The sequence below is a fragment of the Cervus elaphus genome, chromosome 26, assembly GCF_910594005.1.
Source record: "Cervus elaphus chromosome 26, mCerEla1.1, whole genome shotgun sequence".
Lineage (NCBI taxonomy): Eukaryota > Metazoa > Chordata > Mammalia > Artiodactyla > Cervidae > Cervus > Cervus elaphus.
The window spans coordinates 29,644,083-29,662,616 of record NC_057840.1 but is presented as its reverse complement, the minus strand read 5'-3'; the positions used below and the strand labels follow the sequence as shown (position 1 = coordinate 29,662,616).

General features: G+C 39.8%; 1 protein-coding gene across 2 annotated transcripts in view; it reads right to left on the bottom strand.

Annotated features, from left to right (window-relative positions):
- GRM1 (glutamate metabotropic receptor 1) overlaps positions 1–18,058 on the bottom strand; it is a 407,028-nt gene extending 388,970 nt beyond the window's left edge. For both annotated transcript variants that reach the window (XM_043888557.1, XM_043888558.1), the window contains exons 1-2: positions 17,966–18,058; positions 15,529–16,543 (exon numbers count right to left, since the gene is read on the bottom strand). In XM_043888557.1, coding sequence (XP_043744492.1) covers positions 15,529–16,228 — 700 coding nt within the window. In that variant the 5' untranslated portion in view covers positions 16,229–16,543; positions 17,966–18,058. The remainder of the gene's footprint in view (positions 1–15,528; positions 16,544–17,965) is intronic.
- Between the last annotated feature and the right edge of the window lie 476 nt (positions 18,059–18,534).

Genomic DNA, 18,534 nt, shown 5'->3' with positions numbered 1-18,534 from the left:
AGTAAAAATCTTTACATTGCTAAGAAAATGTAAATAGAGTGTGTGATTAATAACGTTTTGCCAGACAAACAAGAAGGTGGCTTCCCTGCAAAGGTGTCACAGTCTAGCACAAGTGCTTCAAGGCGGGGAAAAGGACCAGAAAAATGAGTGGGCAGGAACAGTTAAAAATAAGTCCCTATTCATCACCCTTTGGTAGAAATTTGCAAAAAGGGGCCACACTATTTTGGCTAAATTAGCAGATGAAGGATAAGTTCAAAAACTCTGACACTCTCAGCACTCTGACATCTGCATCTACTTTTCAGGTCAACTGTTTCACAACTCCACATCCTTTCCTCATCCTCTTCTCATCCGTGCTCCATCAGTGTGGCAATAATTATTTTCCTGTCTCTCCTTCTGGACCATAAGCAATGACAGGAAGTACAGAATATTCATAAAGTCTGGAAACATAGAATTATTGTTTTGCTGTAGAATAATAAGAATATATATGTATATTCATAGATACCTTTTTACTATAAATAAAATAGCTGACAATTTCTTATGGGTATTTGCTGATGTCGCCAAACTTGATTAACCTCTGCAATTTAGATTCCTTTTTGATTCCTGATGCCTAGAAAACTACTAGATGATTAGCAGGATCAGTATTTGTTGAATAAGTGAATTAACCGGTTGGCTCGTTGATACAAAGCTGGCGTTTGCCCTTCAAGGTAACAGAAGAACAAGATTGGAGAGTAGGAAGAGAATATGAAGGTAAATGATGTGGAGATGTTTCAGGGGTTATAGAGAGCAAAAGCTGGGCTGCAGTGAAAGTCTTTTCTCTGTGTGCAACCTCAGCTAAGTCACCTAATTCTTCAAATCGAGGACTGAGACAAATGTTTCCTTCAATGCAAACTCTTATCATTCTAGATAAATGGTAAATAGAAGTGATTGCTTATAACTTTGGGGGAAAAGCAGAGGCCAGAAGACAGTTATTAATAATTAAGGGCGGCTTCCCTGGTGGCTCAGTGGTGAAAGAGTCTACCTGCCAATGCAGGAGGAGACACAGGTACGATCCCTGTTCTGGGAAGATCGCACATGCCGTGGAGTAACTTAGCCATGCACCACAACTATTGAGCCTGTGCTCTAGAATCTGGGAGCCACAACTACCGAGCCCACATGCTGCAACTACTGAAGCCCATGATCCCAAGAGCCCATATTCCACAACAAGAGAAGCCACCACAATAAAAGACCAAGCACCGCAACCAGAGAGTAGTCCCCACTCTCCACAACTAGAGAAAAGCCCACGATAAGCAACGAAGACGCAGCACAGCCAAAAGTAAAACAAAGAAATATTTTTTAAAAATATATATGTATATTCATAGATACCTAATTTTCTAATATGGGCTTCCCTGGTGGCTTAGATGGTAAAGAGCCTGCCTGCCATGTGGGAGACCCAAGTTCAATCCCTAGGTTGGGAAGATTCCTTGGAGAAGGGAATGGCTGCCCACTCCAGTATTCTTGCCTGGAGAATTTCTCGGACAGAAGAGCTTGGCAGGCTACAGTCCATGGGGTTGCAAAAGAGTCGGACATGACTGAACGACTACCACTTTAACGTTTTCATTGTATAACGCAACTAGCTATATTTATATGAAATTTTACAGGTTCAAAAGCGCTCCATATCAGTTCATATGAACCTCATAGAAGGCCTGGAAGAAAGGCACTCCTGCTCCTTTATAGATGAAACCACAGACTTTAAGTGCTGCCTTGATTCATCCAGAGTCACGTGGGTAGCCAGCGGAAGTGAGCGAAACCCTGGTCCTCCTGCTCAGAACACTCCTGCGGGAGGGCGCTACAGGGAATTCTGGTACTGAACACTACTATTCATCAAAGGGAAGACAATGAAAAAAATACAACCACTTGAGGATTTTAGCTGACAGTAAATGTAGTGATTTTTCCTTAATAATTATAAAAGTCAAAAGTGGTGAAGATGGATATTAATTAAGAATTTACCCAAGAAACATACAATTAATTGGATATGTTCTTTGCTTTATTCCACTATTATAAGAAAGAAGCACACACAAAAAAAAACTTATTTATGAAGAACTTGGTAACAATCAAAGGCTTTCAAGGTTGTTGGTCCTTAGAAACAGAATAATTAGTCTACTGTCTTATTCCATTTACACTGATGGGGAGTGATGAAAACTGAAGTGAAACTGCAAGCTCTTAAATCATCAAACCTCTTACTCAGGCAGAAAAGGGGACTGAAACAACCCTCCCCACTTAATTCAATTAAACAAATATTTATAGAATGTCTTCTGTTTGTAAGTCACTGTTTTAATTGCTGGAGATTCATCAGTGAAATTAACAAAACAAAGAACCCACACTCTAAAAATGTACCTGTCATCAAGGGATATAATCTATTGGGGCAGGGCATTCTAGTAAGAGAATACTTATATTTAACCAAAAACTTGATTAGCTTCAATGCCACATTCAACAATTCTTCAGGCTAGTTAATGCATATTTAAAAAGCATTGATTGTAAGAAATGAATGAATATCTTTAGCATAATTTTCTATATATGCACCACATTTTAAAAGTCATTTTCTTGCCCATTTCAGGAAGATAGAGTATTGCCTTGAGACATGTGTAAATGATTCTGAAGGAAATAATTCATAAACCATCATAGTGCATTGCCATATGATACATATTATCAGAAGGTGCTTCCAGAGGTTCCACCCCAATTGTGGTAAATGGACCAGCAGTACCAACATTACTTGAGAGCCTAGCAGAAATGCAGACTCCCAGGTACTGAATCAGAATCTGCAATTTATCAAGTTTCCAGACGATTCGTATACATGCTAATGTTTGAGAAGCACTGCTCTAATGCATTCCTCTGCACCCAGAATAGCCTAAAAATAATCTACTAAAAAGGAGAATATAAGCACTTCAAAAATTAATCATTCAATCAACTTTTTTTCAGTTTTTAAGAACTTGCTTCTTCCCAAGTAAAATTTTACTTTTAAAATGACAGATCAAGGATATTGCATACTAAGCACTTCTTTGGCTTGTACCAACATAGAAGAAATAATGAAATTTGCCTTTTCATGGTTTCAAACCAGCATATATAATCAAAAGCAAAAGGCAAGTCATGCGTCCCATATATTAACACATAGGCCCTCCCTCTACACTGTGATTAAATGATAGTCTTTCCTAGCAGGCCTAAGAGACATAGGGTCTTTTTGATGTCTCATCCTACATCAGACAATTATGGTCTGGCAGGCACATGATGAGAACACCAGGAAAAGTTAGGAAAGGGGTGAAAAGCAAGCTACCTATCCATCTGTCACTGAACAGCCACTTTATAAACATATTTATCTTTTCCTAAGAATAACAGGGGGAAAGGCTGTTGCAAATTCACAGAGGCACAGCATCCCTACTCAGTGCTCATCATGGAAAAGAGAGTGTTTCACCCGCACATAGGCCCTGCCAAAACCAGGCAGGGCGTATACATGCACAGCCACATAGCAGACCCCAGAAGGCACAGAGAAAAAGGAGGGGACAGCAATGGGCAGAGCATCCATGAGCCAGAGGAAGGCGTTTGCACTAATCTGAAGGCGTATCCTCCTCCTCTGGTACATGATCACTGCTCAAAAATTCTTCTGTCACACTGAACACACAAGAAACTCTTCTTCCATCTTTAGTATACTCAACTGTGCATGTAACATAACCACCCAACCTTCTACAGTTTAAGAAAACCTCTCAGCCTCTATTAATATTTCCTAACATACGGTAACTTCAACAGGGATTTATATTTACGTTAGAGTTCCTTTCATGTATATGTGTGTGCATGCTCAGTCACTTCAGACATGACCAGCTCTTTGTGACCCTAGAGACTATAGCCTGCCAGGCTCCTCTGTCCATGGGATTCTCCAGGCAAGAATACTGAAGTGGGCTGCCATGCCCTCCTCCAAGGGATCTTCCTGACCCAGGGATCGAAAACGCATCTCCTGCGTCTCCACTTTACCGCTGAGCCACCAGGGAAGATTTTCATGTACATGTGTATGTATTAATACCCTCATTCCTCTTAAAATAAACTTGAGTGGTTTTGAAATTATAAAAATTATAAATTATAAAAATATAAGTTATAAAACATTTTTATATTTTATAAGTTTATAAAAATGATAACTAGTGCTGCTGAAGTAAGGTGGAAGATGCTAATGTCTACACATATAAACTAAACATTTTCTGTGCTTGAACATCAAGTTTAGGTTTGAGCTTCCTGGTAGACAATGAGAAATAGGGGAAATGCAATATCCTCATTACCATTTAAGATGAAACATGTCAATTCTTGGAGGGAAAGAAGTTATTTCATCATATTAAAGTCTAAAATGAATTGACAGTGGGTTTTATATAAGGGGCATTGAACAACATAATAATATCTTCAACAGCAAGAAATGTGAAAATTATAAAACTATTTTCATTTACAATTCTTGTTCTGACCATTAGGAAACAAAAAGGGATAGTATTAAAATGCAATTTAGAAAGTGCAATTATTTAGGAAGAGTAAATAGAGTTAGGTATTTGGTATTATGGAAACCTAATATATGCAAAGTGGTTGATAATCATCTCTTAGATGATATTTTTAATTTACAGTTCCTTCATCTGGCCTGTGACAGGAGTTGGGTAAAGTGTAATTCTAGGCTATGATCTCTGGTAAGCACCGAGTATCCTATGTAATTAACTAGAGAAATATTCTGGTGTTTGGATATTGGGCCAGCAGGTGGCCAAGATAATGAACTGCTATAAAAGCCGAGACTCCTTCCTTGTATCTGGGGTCTATACACTACTGGAAAGAATATCAGAACAGCATGAACAGACACTACTAGAAGTCATAGTTCCCAGTAACAGGTGGATCCTCTAAAAACTTATTCTATGTGTGTTTGACCTATTCCCTATCCTTTCTATCTGCCTCACTGAATAATTGAGAAAACAAAGGTTACCCCTTCTTTGCTCTCCTTCCCCAAACTTAACAGCACCACCACCCAGAGGAAAGTCCTCTCCCATTCAAGTGTGGCGCAACCACAATTTCATCTTGCTTCCTCAGCAACTTTGCTTCATCAATTATCTTCAAATTTTCCTTTTCTACCACTCTTTCCCATCATCCTCTAAAACTGCTTAAAACTTTCTCATCCTAGAGACTGCTTCACTTGGAAGTGCATGTCTGTCTAGGTACCATCCTGTCTCTCCCTTTCCCATCTCAGGCTCTGGGAACAATGTTGTACACCTGCCATCTCCATTTCCCCCTGGCCTCTGCTCTTCCACTGGATTTAGAAACTAAGAGATTCTTGAGAGGCAGATACAAGGAAGACGTGGAGGCTGCTGGTATGGAGAATCATTTCTATAGCCCTTCCTTCCTTGTCAGCTCAGTGACATTTGTCACTGTTCTCTTGAAACTTTCTCCTACCCTGCCTTCTGGGATGTCTGACTCTTTCCTGGTTCTTCCTCTTTCTCCTCCTAGCTTTCTGACTGTCCCTTCTCCATCCCCTTTCTGGATCCTCTTCCTAATTTTAACCGTTCTTAAAGTTCTGCCCTTAGCTCTCTTCTCTTTCCCTCTATATCCCCTCTGTTGGCAATTTCATCTACTCCTGTGGTATTAGCCACAGCAATTTGATGACAAATCTCAAATCTACTTCCCTTTTCAGATATTTGGCCTATGAGATCTCTCAACTTTATCGTCCCATAGTTACCTCATACTGAACCAGTCCAAAACTCATGTTTTCCCAGTCTATGCTTCCTCTTTTCTTCCCCACTTAGTTGTATAAAATGGAAACCTGAGAGTCATTCTAGACATCTTCCTTGACCCTCATAGCCAATCAGTCACTAAATCCTAATCTCCCTAAAGCTAAAAAGCTAGTCACACTTCTGTCTGTTACCTCTCTAATTCATGTCTACTCCTATGGTTGTACTGAATGGTAATCATCACATGGTGAACTTCCTGACAGAGTGATTATATATAATCTATCTCTGGGCATCAGTGACTATAGCAGGGGGCCTGGTTCAGAGAAGAAGCTCACTAACATTTACTTAATTAAGAGAGAGATTTGAAAATGTCTTCTTTTTTAACCTACAGAATAATACCTGTTGACCAAAAAGTGAAATAGTATTATATACATATTTATCCAGGAAAAAGTGATATTATTTATCATAATTTGTTTTCACTGTCTTGATATCCTCAAATCACTTGTTAAATGCTACTGTAAACAGTTCCTTCTCTTGAACATACTGTTGGCAATTCATCTACTGATCTTTTTGTTCTGCCCTTCATAAGGTACAAATTATATAATGTGTTAGAGCACCAAAGAGAACAGAGGACACTGCTTCATTGTATCCAGCAACAATTATAGAAGGACTATAGAATAATCAAATAGCCAAGGGACTTTCACTTAGAACCACATGCTATGGATGCAACTATTATGAAGGAAATAATGAAAAACTGAATGTGCTACTCAAAGTTAGCAAATTACCAAGATATACCCCCTGCTCTCTTTATTTGCATATGCTCACCCCAGTACATTTCTGTATTTACTTCATGCAGGCTCTCCTGGGCTAAGGACATCTTATTTAAGGTTTGAATGGCCTGATGAGAACAACAAGATCCGACACATACAGCATATCTGATCTATACACAACCCTGTCTCATTCCATCTGCACAGTAAACCTAAGGGATTTTCTGTGGACATTTTTACCCTGATGGCTCTCTAAATGTGGCTGATTCCAAGAAATCTTTGTGTCAGTTCTACCCCTGACCCCTGAAATCCACCTGTACTCATCCTTTTTTAAATCTTCTCATCTTTCTTCACCCTTCAGCATCCCTGGTTACTTGCTATAGAGAAGGCACTGCAGAGTTGTCTGAGCAAATGTGATCTCCCACTCTTGACCACAGCCCTCACAGGGATGGAATATTTCCTTCTTTCTTAAAACAAAAAAGTCCTCTTTCTTGGTCTTTATTTTCTGCATTGAAGGGGCTGAGAGGAAAATGGCACATTTATAATCCCCTCAGCTAGAGTTTCTTGAGGAGTAGACACTTTAAGCTGGAAGTTCATTTTCTCTGAGAAAGGAGCTCTCTTACAAGCTGGTAACAAGCACAAATATAGAAATAGAGTCGCTCAGATCTAGAGAAGAGATCAGATCAAATAAAATAGTTTGATGCAGATTTTCCGGGGAAATTTGGAGAGCAGGTGAGCTGGAAACAAGAGGAGTTAAGGAGGCTTGTATTGTTCAAAGCCTTTTTGGTGTTTAAGAGTTTAAAGCTAGAAGAGTCTTTGGTGAGCTCAAGGTGCCAGGCTGGACAGAGTGCATGGGCTGCTGAAGTGAAGGCGAAGGACACAGGATTGAGATCAATGATCTATGAGGAAAAGTATCAATGGGTCACACATGTGAATGCTGGGATCACCCAGGAGTATTGAAAGGAAGACTCTCAGCAGTGAGAATGAGTTTCCAGTGATAGAAGAGTCTCTTGGAAGCTGCTAATTGACTGCAGCAAAGTTGGGAAGAACACAGCTGGATTGACTGATATAAACCTCAACAAAAGAGAGGAAGAGAGGGTGGCTCATGTGATTTAAAAATTAAAAATCAATCAATCTTTGGCTTACGAAAGTATCTCACATGAAGTTGAATTAATCCTAGCTTTGTTACTAATGAATGCTATGGTCTTAGGAAGGTCATTTCGGGCTTTTGCTTTCTCATTTGCAGCATGAGAAAGGTTCCTAAAACCTATAGCACAAACTGAATATTTATCTTAACCATAAACTGCATTTTTTCATCTTTTCCTACTAAGTTTTAGGATTAAAAATCTTCACCTTATTAACTGACTTCATGTACTTCTTCAATTTTCTTCAGCTAAGAAGGGCTAACTGATGGCGGTTTAAGAAAAACAGATGAGGGTTCATTATACACACCATCTCCTTGTTCTCTGAAACACTGCTGTGAGGCAAATGACATGGTAGTGATTACCATTCCCATTTTATACATAAAACTGAGATAAATGTATACTATTTTCATAGTCTTTTATCCATTTGTTTTCTAAGTGTTTAAATGTGCTTTCTGGAACCCATAAGCCTTTAAACACCTATATATTTCTGTTTCTTCCACAGACTAGGGGACCCTTAGGGACAGTAGTAACAATAATGAAATAACCATAAAAATAACTATTATTATTTTAATTTATATGTTCCAAGCACCAAGACCAATGTCTGACACATAATAGACAAATGAATTTATCAATGAATAAGTCATATGTTGATTAGAAAGCAAATAGAGTTGCTTGGCAAACAAAACAATGCTCCCCCAAATTGTCTTGTGTTTCAACTGCCAATTAAGACTTTTATCTTTTATTCAAGATAACTGCCTTGAATCTTCAATTCATTGGCCATGAAGTAATTAAAATAGATGATCTTAAATGGATAAATGAGGATATCTGATCACCAAGTTTCTGCTTGCACCAGTATCCCTCACAAAAACATTACTGCCATATTTGAACCTCGATGTCTTAAGTTTAAGAAAGTATATCTTCCCATGAGACTGAAGAAAATTAAAATTATAATTTTTCATGAAAATTGTCATTTAAAATGTGTAGACATTTATAGAAGGCAATTAAGCATGAAAAATAAGTAGAACTTACACACATAAAGTACATAAATATTTCCACATAAGTTTAAAATCTAATGATAGCTCTTTAATGGATAAGACAGCTACATCATTTTGACAAGACTTTATGTCTCAGCCTGACTCTGATTTTCAACTACAGCTTCTCTGAAAACTGACATCCCTCTCCTACTGAGATGTTGCTTCCAATCTAATATCAAAACAGCATGCACTATGAGTTGGTTTTTTCCAATGGTTGTAGGTGCTTACTAAACTATTGTCTCCTCGGCTATGCTTTCCCTAGCCCACTGTGGTCTTACATGGCATGATGAAAATATGGCTTCTGACAAATCTCTTTATGATGACACCACTCTAGCCACTGCCCAGAAAGTTATTAAAAGTCCATAAAAATTGTCATTGTATATTAGCTCCATAGATCACTAGGAGAAAAAATTTTAGTGCTTGAAGAGGACTGGCAACTGCCAAGCCACATGACAGAAACACAAAATAGAAGTCTCTATCACCATCTACCCTATGCCTGCCAGCTACTTATGAAATTTGTTCCAAAGCAAACAGACTCACAGGGTGATAGATGGTTTGGCAGAAGATCCAAAAAGAGTTCAAACTTTCTCGAAATAATAAAAATACCTTCTTTTTTCATCTTTAGATTTCACCTTAATCCTTTGTACACAGTACCTGTTAACTAAACACTGATGAAATAAGTTAAAAAATGGCTTAATAAGTCTAGTTAATATAGAAAAAATGACAAAGACAGGAACTCAAAATATGGCAACTTAGGGCCATTTTCTATAAGAATGTGGCTTTTATGTTTTTCAAAAGGCTTTAAGATCACCACTGTACCCCAACACATGTAACAGTTGGGATTCATAATGATTAGTTCATATATTCAAGAAAAGTTGCTATTAAACCCAGCTTGCTCTTTAAAAGATGTCAGGGAGCTATATAATATAATTTTCAAAGACCACCTTGTAACAGGTTTAAAACGTAAAAGGTCGGAGTTTAAAGAAATCAGATCTCAAGTACTCAGTCAGTCAGTCAGGTAACCAAGGCTCTGGGTCCACAAGGTTTTCTTGGACATGAACACTTCATTAAAATCACAAATAGGGCAACTTATGAATGTCCCTGACTTTTCTTTTGTCCAGATAACCACTCTCACTAGTAACGTATGTGCTCTTAGCCAAAGTTCATATCAAGCTGAACTCTTAAAATCTAAATCCATGTCTTTAAACATAAAGAATCATGGTTTTGAAACCTGCTTATTAGAGGCCTATTGTTATTGTTGTTGTTGTTTAGTCGCTTCATCGCGTCCAACCCTTTTGCAGCTCTACAGGCTATAGTCTGCCAGGCTCCTCTGTCCATGGGCTTTCCCAGTAAGAATACTACAGTGGGTTGCCATTTCCTTCTTCAGGGGATCTTTCCAACCCAAGGGTTGAACCCGCATCTCCTGAATTGGCGGGTGGATTCTTTACCACTGAGCCACCCGGTAAGCCTGTTAATTACACCAAAATTCTCCTGGTCCTTCAGAATTGCAAAACTGAAGGTATCTTTGACTCTTTGTCTCTAACTCTTTGGTACATGAAATCCTCCTATAAAGTATTCCTTTGAAGTATTTTTATTCTTCCCAATTATTTTTAACAGCCTAGTATCTAGAATCCTACAAATGCAACCTTTCATGGCTAGTTTTCTTCCACGTCCAATGCATCATCCCTACACATTTCAGAAAGAATTCACTTTCTTTAAACTACCTTTGAATCATACCAAACTGTGCTTTGATATTTCTTTCTTGAAATGAAAACTCTTTGTCTCAGGCTTCAAGATTCTCCATTATTTGTCCTTCATATCGATAAAGACTCATGGAATCACAGAATAAAAGGACCCACATTTGAGTTGCTACCTTTGTTATTAATTAGTTCCTGGCCCACAATCTCCACTCCAGCCAAGCAGACCCACTTATTTTACCCCCAGTGGGGACATTCTTCCTACTGGCTTTTATCTTTTACAAATGCCATATTAAAAAAACTAATCAAAATTCCCTTTTCTCCAGCTTTGCTTCTAGCTAGTTCCACTTACCGGTATTTTCTCTCAGTGTTCCCTAAACGCATATAAACTCATGTTTCTAAATGTCTATGCTAATACTTTGCTTTTACTCATTTCACATGTGCTCAAATCATAATCCCTTTCTAGAGCGTAAAGAACTCAGTAACTGAAACCAAGTATTCAAATATCTTATAAACAGTTTTTGGTATAGTAAATTTTTATTCAAATTGTAAATGTGCTGTGATGATTTTCCTACTTTTAAGTTATTTATTTATCTTATAAAGTGGTATAGCATGTAATAAAAAAATCTTACTGTCAAGGGAATTCACAACAGACTAAGTGATCACCAGAGCAGCAGTTTGTTGGTGAAGGGCTATGGGGATTTACATTTAACTCTCTCTTACTCAGTTTTAGCATATATAGTCAAATCATGACAAAGCCGGGATGCTAAGATGAATTAAATTTTTAAAAAATTCCAGAACTTATTGATAAGGCAGATTTAAGCTAAAAATTTTACATTTAAAGGAAACAAAAACAAAGTCTTACTCTTAGAATAATAATAATATTATTAAAAACTGTTCAAACATGAAAGAAAGGAGATGTGGCCTAGTAGCAGCACATATTTTTTAAAATGACTTTTGGATTATAACTTATCTAAGAACTACTTGAGTTATCTATGTTATTAATGGAACTACAATTTAAATGTATAGGTGAAGGAACTGGTGAGCTATGGCATAAAAGAGAGAGAGTTCCTTAACACCAAATATGTCATGGAAGAGAAATTTGAATTGTTTGGATAATTCCCAGTAGTTGACAGAAATTTCTACTGCTAATTTCTAATGGGTGAAACTCTGACTATGAATTTAAGTCGTATATCATTCTTCAACTCTCATTAGAAATCCCAATCACAACTAGGAAACTTAGAGCACTTTTTGGCAAAAAATGTAATAGTGGTGTTTTAAGATTGTTTAGTTGGTCAGCCTAAATAACTTTTTAGGGCATTGTATTCCTTATCTTGTGATAAAATAGAACATTTATTAAGGTGACTTAACAGTGAAATAGGTTGGAATCAAGATAAGAAAGGTATAAAGAAAGTTGCTGGTGTATAGATAGGAAATACAATATTTAGTAAAAATAAAATTCTTGTAGGTCATTGCATTAGCTAAAGTAACAGTTAACTGATGTTCTTATGATTTATGAGGATTTTTTCTCTGATGCCATTAGAATTTTAGAGTGTTTTACATCAAATAGAGAAAAACTTCTAAAAAGATCAGATTTTGAAAAGAAGCCAAAAAAGGCAAATCTTATACTAAGTGTAAGCAAATGTCCAAAAAAGTGCACCACAGTAAAAACATAACTGAAAACAAAAGGGAAGAGCAGCATCACTAAATCCCTTACCACATCAATACTCCCCTGGCACTCTGAGACAAAATATTAGGAGAAATGAAATGTATTCATACAAAAAAATAACTTTCTGAAGCTAATATTCTTTATTAGAACATTCTTTATCAGACTCATTCAAAGCTTTGAATTTAATCAACTGGGATAATTTTTAAGTATTGTTTTCTAAAGTTTTCTGAAGTGATAAATTTGGTTTTTGGTGGGGAATCTGCATTTTATCAGAAGGACAGAATACAATGTCCTTGGCCGAGATAGTCTTCACAGAAGTAGGCTATTTTTGTATTCTGTGATTAGCATATTTAAAGACACACATTCCAGGTGAGCAGCTTGCTCCAAAGTACACTCCATTTTTCTTTGTGGACAAGGCTCTATTGCTTCAGGGCCCTCCTTTGATCCTATTTCAATATGCCTCTCAGGAACTAATCCTGAAAAGACTTCTGGAGAGCCCATTTCAGGTAACTTCATGTGAACTGATCCTCTTTTTATGTCAGCTAAACTGACAGTTGTCATGAATAGAGGACAAGTGTGGCACAAATGACATGGGAGAAGATTGAAAGTATGTAAAAGAATGTAACGACTGAATTCTACCTAAATAAAACAAAACAAAAGCAGAAAACATCTCCAAGCTTAACTTGTATATAAAGTAAAATAACGGAGGGATAGAAAACTTCTGAAAGAATAGGATGCTTCATCTATGGTTTTAAAGTCAATCAATAGTAACCATACAAATGAAGGTACTCATCTAGTCATCTAATACTTTTGATGTTAACTATACTAGGCTAACTTCTAATAATAGAAACTGTGATGATAAATCGATTAGAGAATGGCTCATTTAGAAAAGAGAGGGGAAGGTCACTGGAGGTCCCAGAATTTCTAAACTCCAAATTGCTAATATCCAGACAAACTAGCTTTCCTCCTGAATAGTGCCCAGATGGCAAAGACAGCACAGATATGTGGTCTTAGCTGCTTTTTGACAGAAAACTGTCACCAGGAGGTGACCCCATCAGTCTGAAGACAGGAAAATTACTAAATGATGCAAGAAAGTGCCTGCAGGCCAGTACACTATGGGTCCCTGAGAAGCAGGAGGGCAGAGCCTCAGAAAAAAATAAATTTTCAGTTGGAGCTTATTCAAAGGATGCTGTTATATTTTTTCACAGATAGAAGAAAATAAAAGCAATTTAGCTTCCACTGATATTATATCTAATAAGAGAGGAAATAAATTATCTTTGAGAAGAAATAAAATATCATATATTAAAGGCCAGGTGAATGCCATCATTTCTTGGTAATAAAATAGACACCAAAGTTAGCTCTGATGCTGTTCTTTGAACACAATCCAGTCTGGAATCAATTATTCTAATGCTATGGGGACATTAGCCCTACCACACAACACAAGTCAGAAGGCAGAGAGGAAACAAAGTGATCCAAACTAACACAAGGGTGGAATTTTAATATCAACCTTGCCTCAACAAAATTGGCAAAACAAGTCCAATTAATTTTCCAAAAAGATAATTCTAGTTGTCAGAAAACAACCCACTATAAACAATTATTTTAGCAAAATGATGCAACTGGAAAATATATTGAAGAGTGGAAGGGGGGGTCTTTTCTCTACTATTGTCTACCCCCCAAATAAAATGACATAATAAAATACAGAAAATAAAACTACCTTGTAAAAATGATAAAGTATTACATCTTCTTGAAGAAGAAATTTACACTTCTAATATCTATAATCAATTATTTAGCTCATTTGAGGAAAAGCTATTAAATAATTAAATAAATCACATTCAATCTACATTTTGCAATTCCCTGTTAGATCTCTCTAATGCTGATAATTAACACATTTTGAACTTGTGCTTTAAAGATGTTCCAGCTAAGCACTGGAGGAAACAATGTTAAACAACAAAATGCAGTACACTAACATTAAGTAAAAAATGTAATGAGTTCGCATCCAAATTTAAATCTGTGTCTTAAAAGAGTAATATAAGATTTTGCTGAAAAAGAGATACACAAGTTCACTAAGAAAAATCCAGAGTCAGAAACAGGAGTCAGTTATGAGAAGTCATAATATTGCAAAAGGAACATTTTTTTCCCCAAAATTAAAGTCTTAAATTATAATGTACAATTCTACATAATTTTTGTTTTTCCTAAAAACTCTGCTCCCTTTAAAGTATCAGTTTTCATTAACATAACCATATCACCACTTCAGTAAGAATGCTTCTTAATTTCTATATCAGACTTCACACCAGTGACTCAATATTGTGTACCTTGTTAAAAGAACATGAAGTCATACCTGTGGTCTTTATATTAATAATCTGATATTAAGAAATATGAATGCAGCAATAACCTCAAGATTCTCTTCCATATGCCAGCATATACACGTGAGTTGTCCTGGACATTGGTTTGTAACCTGGGACTCAATTTCCCTTTAAACCTGGGGGAGTTAAAAGTAAATGACTCAAAAGTCTCATTTTATCCAATAATGAGTATAGGGTAAGGTGAGAAGAGTAAAGAAAAGTTATATACAAGAAATTATTTAAGAATTCATGTCTGTAAGATTGTATACATCAAAGTTTTTAGCCTCAGGTAAAATCTATTTCACTTTTAAAAGCTATTTTAAACCTGATATCTACTATCATTTTGTTAGTAATTTATAATTTGTCTAATTCTAAATTCTAACAAGCAAAGTCATTGTGTTAGGAGAAAAAAAAAACAAACTAGAAACCAAAATTCAAATCCAAGAGGTCATCAGTGCTATTGCTCATAAAACAAGATAATCCTTGGGGGCAGTGAGGACATATGGACCATTTTAAGTAGGAAAAATTTCCTATTAAGTAGGAAAGAATAATATACTATTTAAATTATTAATTTTTCCTTTGTACCTATAAGGCACCCTAGAATTTAAAATACGTATCTAGTATATTGAGGAAGATGACCTCATTAACCCAACATTCACAGGTAAGTTTTAAATGTGTAAGAAGGGGGCACGCCAGGACAAAGAAGCACCTTCAGCTGCTGAAGACAAGATAAAGTTTTCAAGTCCAATTTAGGGCAACAGCAGTTTGTTCTCTGTTTTTCTAATCTCTCCTATTGGATTAGTCTATTAAGCATGGAAAACCACAGCCAGTCATTTAAGGGTAGTATAAAGGGGCAAATAAACTCTGAATACAAGGAAAAGCAAATAAGTAAATCCAGAAACTACAATTTGGCACTATTCATGGAGAGTTGGGTGTCTTTTTGGTTCCTACTACCCCCAGAAACACCAGGGGACAGTTTTCCTGCACTATTATTATAGGAGAATGAGGACTAGGCAATGCTTGGGTGGACATGTACCGAAAAGGGTAGAGTCTGTCCTACGGCGCTAGAAATAAACAGGAATAACACTATGAACCCAAGCTCACATCTGTGCAATTCTCTGGTTTTCTTGGTACTTTTCTTCCCCAAATGCAATGCCTACCTTCCGTGTGGACTGCGGAGACATAGGTCCAATTGTACCGCTTGACTATGTCAAGCATCGCCCTTGCCTGCAAAGTATCGGAAGGGACCACCCTCAGGAAGTATTTGTACAGAGTTTTGTCACTCAGATCGATGCTGGTGGCAGAGTACGCGATCTGGGGGATGTCAAAGAGCTGCAGCAGGTTCTGTACTTGAATGGCGACGGAGCTGGAGCCGGGGCCGATCACGCCCGCAATGGGCTTCTTAGTCCTGCCTGGGGGGAGGGTCTGACCGTCCGGCAGGCAGCGGTTGAGCCCGTCCCTGTCATCTCGAATGGAAATCAGAGAGTCCCTGATGAACTCAATGCTCTGCTCCAGAGCCACAGACGAGTGCCAGCAGGAATCCCGGATCTCACTGCCCAGAGTGATGTTGGGCAGGAGGACTGGGTCCGCGTTGATCTTATCCAAAGTGTGGAACATGGCCTCCACCCTTTGGATGCCGTACTGCTCCCTAATCTCCCCACACTTCCTCTCGGGCACCTTCTCGGCCGGAGGCTGGTGATGGACTGAGAAGAGGGCCCCGATGATGACATCTCCGTCCATTCTGGCCACGGAGCGCTGAGATGAGGCTCCCGCCAGCATCACTTTCCTGCCGGGGCCTCTGGGGAGTAGAGTCATCTCCAAAAAGAGAGTTGGGAAGAAAACCAAGAGGAACCGGACCATTGTGCTGAGGACGCCGTCCAGCCCGCCAGCCGCGTGCCCACGCTGGTCCAGCCAGCCGGCTCTGCGCGCTCACAGCGTGGACCTGACGCCCGCCTCTCGCCGCTCGGTCCAGCCTGCCAATACCAATCTTCCGAGGACTTCGGTGTCTGCACCCCCGCCTCCTTCCCCTCCGCCTCCTCCTCCTGGCCCTCCACGACCACCTTTACGCCTTGGCGGCGTCTCTAGAGGAATTCGAGTCCCGTTTCTTCACTGATGCATCAGGGTAAACTGAACAAGGGTGCCATGGGAGTCGTGGTGGCTGTAGTGAGCTGGACGCTGCAGACAAAAGAGGAAGAAAATCAAAGCTCCCTTATCACAGGACCTGTGTTAAAGCTCTACGGTCAGTGCTGGTTTATTAGGTGCCCGGCCCATTCCATGAGGGGGGCTGGCAGGACATCATAATATCGGCTGGAGGGACAGCTTGAGAGACAGCTCTGGTCAAGGAGGAAGGTGGTCGTTCTGCCCGTGTTCTCCTCCGTCCCGCGTCCTGGGAAGCGCAGAGCCCCGCCGACCCGCCCTCGCCTGCACCTTCAGGTCTCTTCCAGGTCCCCAAATACCCTCCCGCTGACAGACTCGACGGGGAGGAGGGAAGCGGAAGAAGGAGGAGCTAGGACTTCCGACCTTAGAGAACTTTCCAGGTTTGAAAAGATCAACTTTTTTTCCCCAGAAGAAATTTGGAAACTCTGTCATTATGAAGGTGGAAGCGCTACTTCCAAATAAACTCGAACCAGGAGGGCACGTTTTACTTTAACTTTGAGGGGCTGAAGAGACCCTAACATACTACCCAAATAGTAAATATAAATTTGCCAGCTTGAGGAAATCCATATTAGTTACTAAGGCAACGCCTGGTAAAGTCTCCACATGTCGGATTTTGGTACATCGCCCCCATCCCCCAGAAGTCATCTTACTGTAGACTTTGGGGTGGGGGGAGGGTACAGGTCGGGTAACTAGTTTCCCTGCGACCCACGAGCGAGGGAATGGAGGGGTCCCTGCACTTGCCTACATCAGGACCTTTGGCTTTGCATAGTTGCTAGAAAGGGAACAGAGGGGAGCTTCCGGGTTGCTCCCGCGGCGGCGGCTGAGCCCTGCAGCCTTCAGAACCCTGGACAGTGCTTGGTCAAGCAGCCGAGACAATCTCCCGCAGGGCCGGTTGATGACCAGCCAGTTGCAATTCTTTAACCCCCACCCCCACCTCTGCCAACCCTCGACTTCTCTCTTTCGACCCCCCTCCCTGCGTTCTTTACACACACACACACACACACACACACACACACACACACACCCCTCCTCGCTTCCCCTACACCCCTCCATCCTCATTCTCTTCGCCTCGCAGCCAATGCTCCTGAAGGTATATTCAAACCCTACCGCTTCGGGGACAGAGGCGCCAAATCTCAGCCGCCTGCGGGGCTGAAGTTGGCTCTCTCTCTCGTCCCTCTCCGGCTCCCTTTTTCAAGGTGAGAGTCGGACGAGAAAGGAGCTAAGGGAGCAGGCGGGGAGAAAGCGCACACACAGAAGGTGAGGCAGGCAAAAGAAGAACGACAGCCCAGGCATCTATGGGTCCCGACGCTTCCCGGGGAGGCAGGACTAGAAGCAAGAAATAATCGAGGATGCCTCTGGGACGAGAAGGAAAATCCCATAGATTGGGACTTTTTTCTGCCACAGTGGGTGGGTTTGCCCCGCCGCGAGGTGTCTGCTCACCTGGGTCTGCTTGAAGAATTTGGACTTGAGACGTACCTGAGTCCGGGTAGACAGCGCTGTGGTCCCCGGGCCAGAGCACCGCGGCCACGCGCGGTTCGCAGACGCCTCAGCTCTAATCCAGACGGTGCAAGGATGCGATCTGGGCTGTACACTGGCGCCCTCTTTCTTCAGCACTATTTTACCGCAAGGAAAAAAGAGGGAGGGGGGAGGGAAGGAAAAAAACAAAACAAAACAGGTCACCCAAGGCTTGTCTCTTATTCACGCATAAAAACCAGTCATTTAATGGAGGAGTGGGGGGCAAAAACCCAGAAATAAGTAGAGAATATTAATTCCTTTACTACCAGAGCGTTCTTAAAGAAGCTACCAGGTATATGAACAGTCAGATTTGGCAAAAGGAGCGGGGAACTGCTTAGACCGCTTTACAGTGGCTCTTCCTTTTATGCATTTCAGGGCCCCAAACACATTTTATCTCCTTGGAAGTAACACCCCTACTGAGGGAAATAGAGTAAATGCATGTGAAGATATCTAGAGAGGCTCTGTTGGTAGGTTGCAAGGGAAAGGGGGAAGAG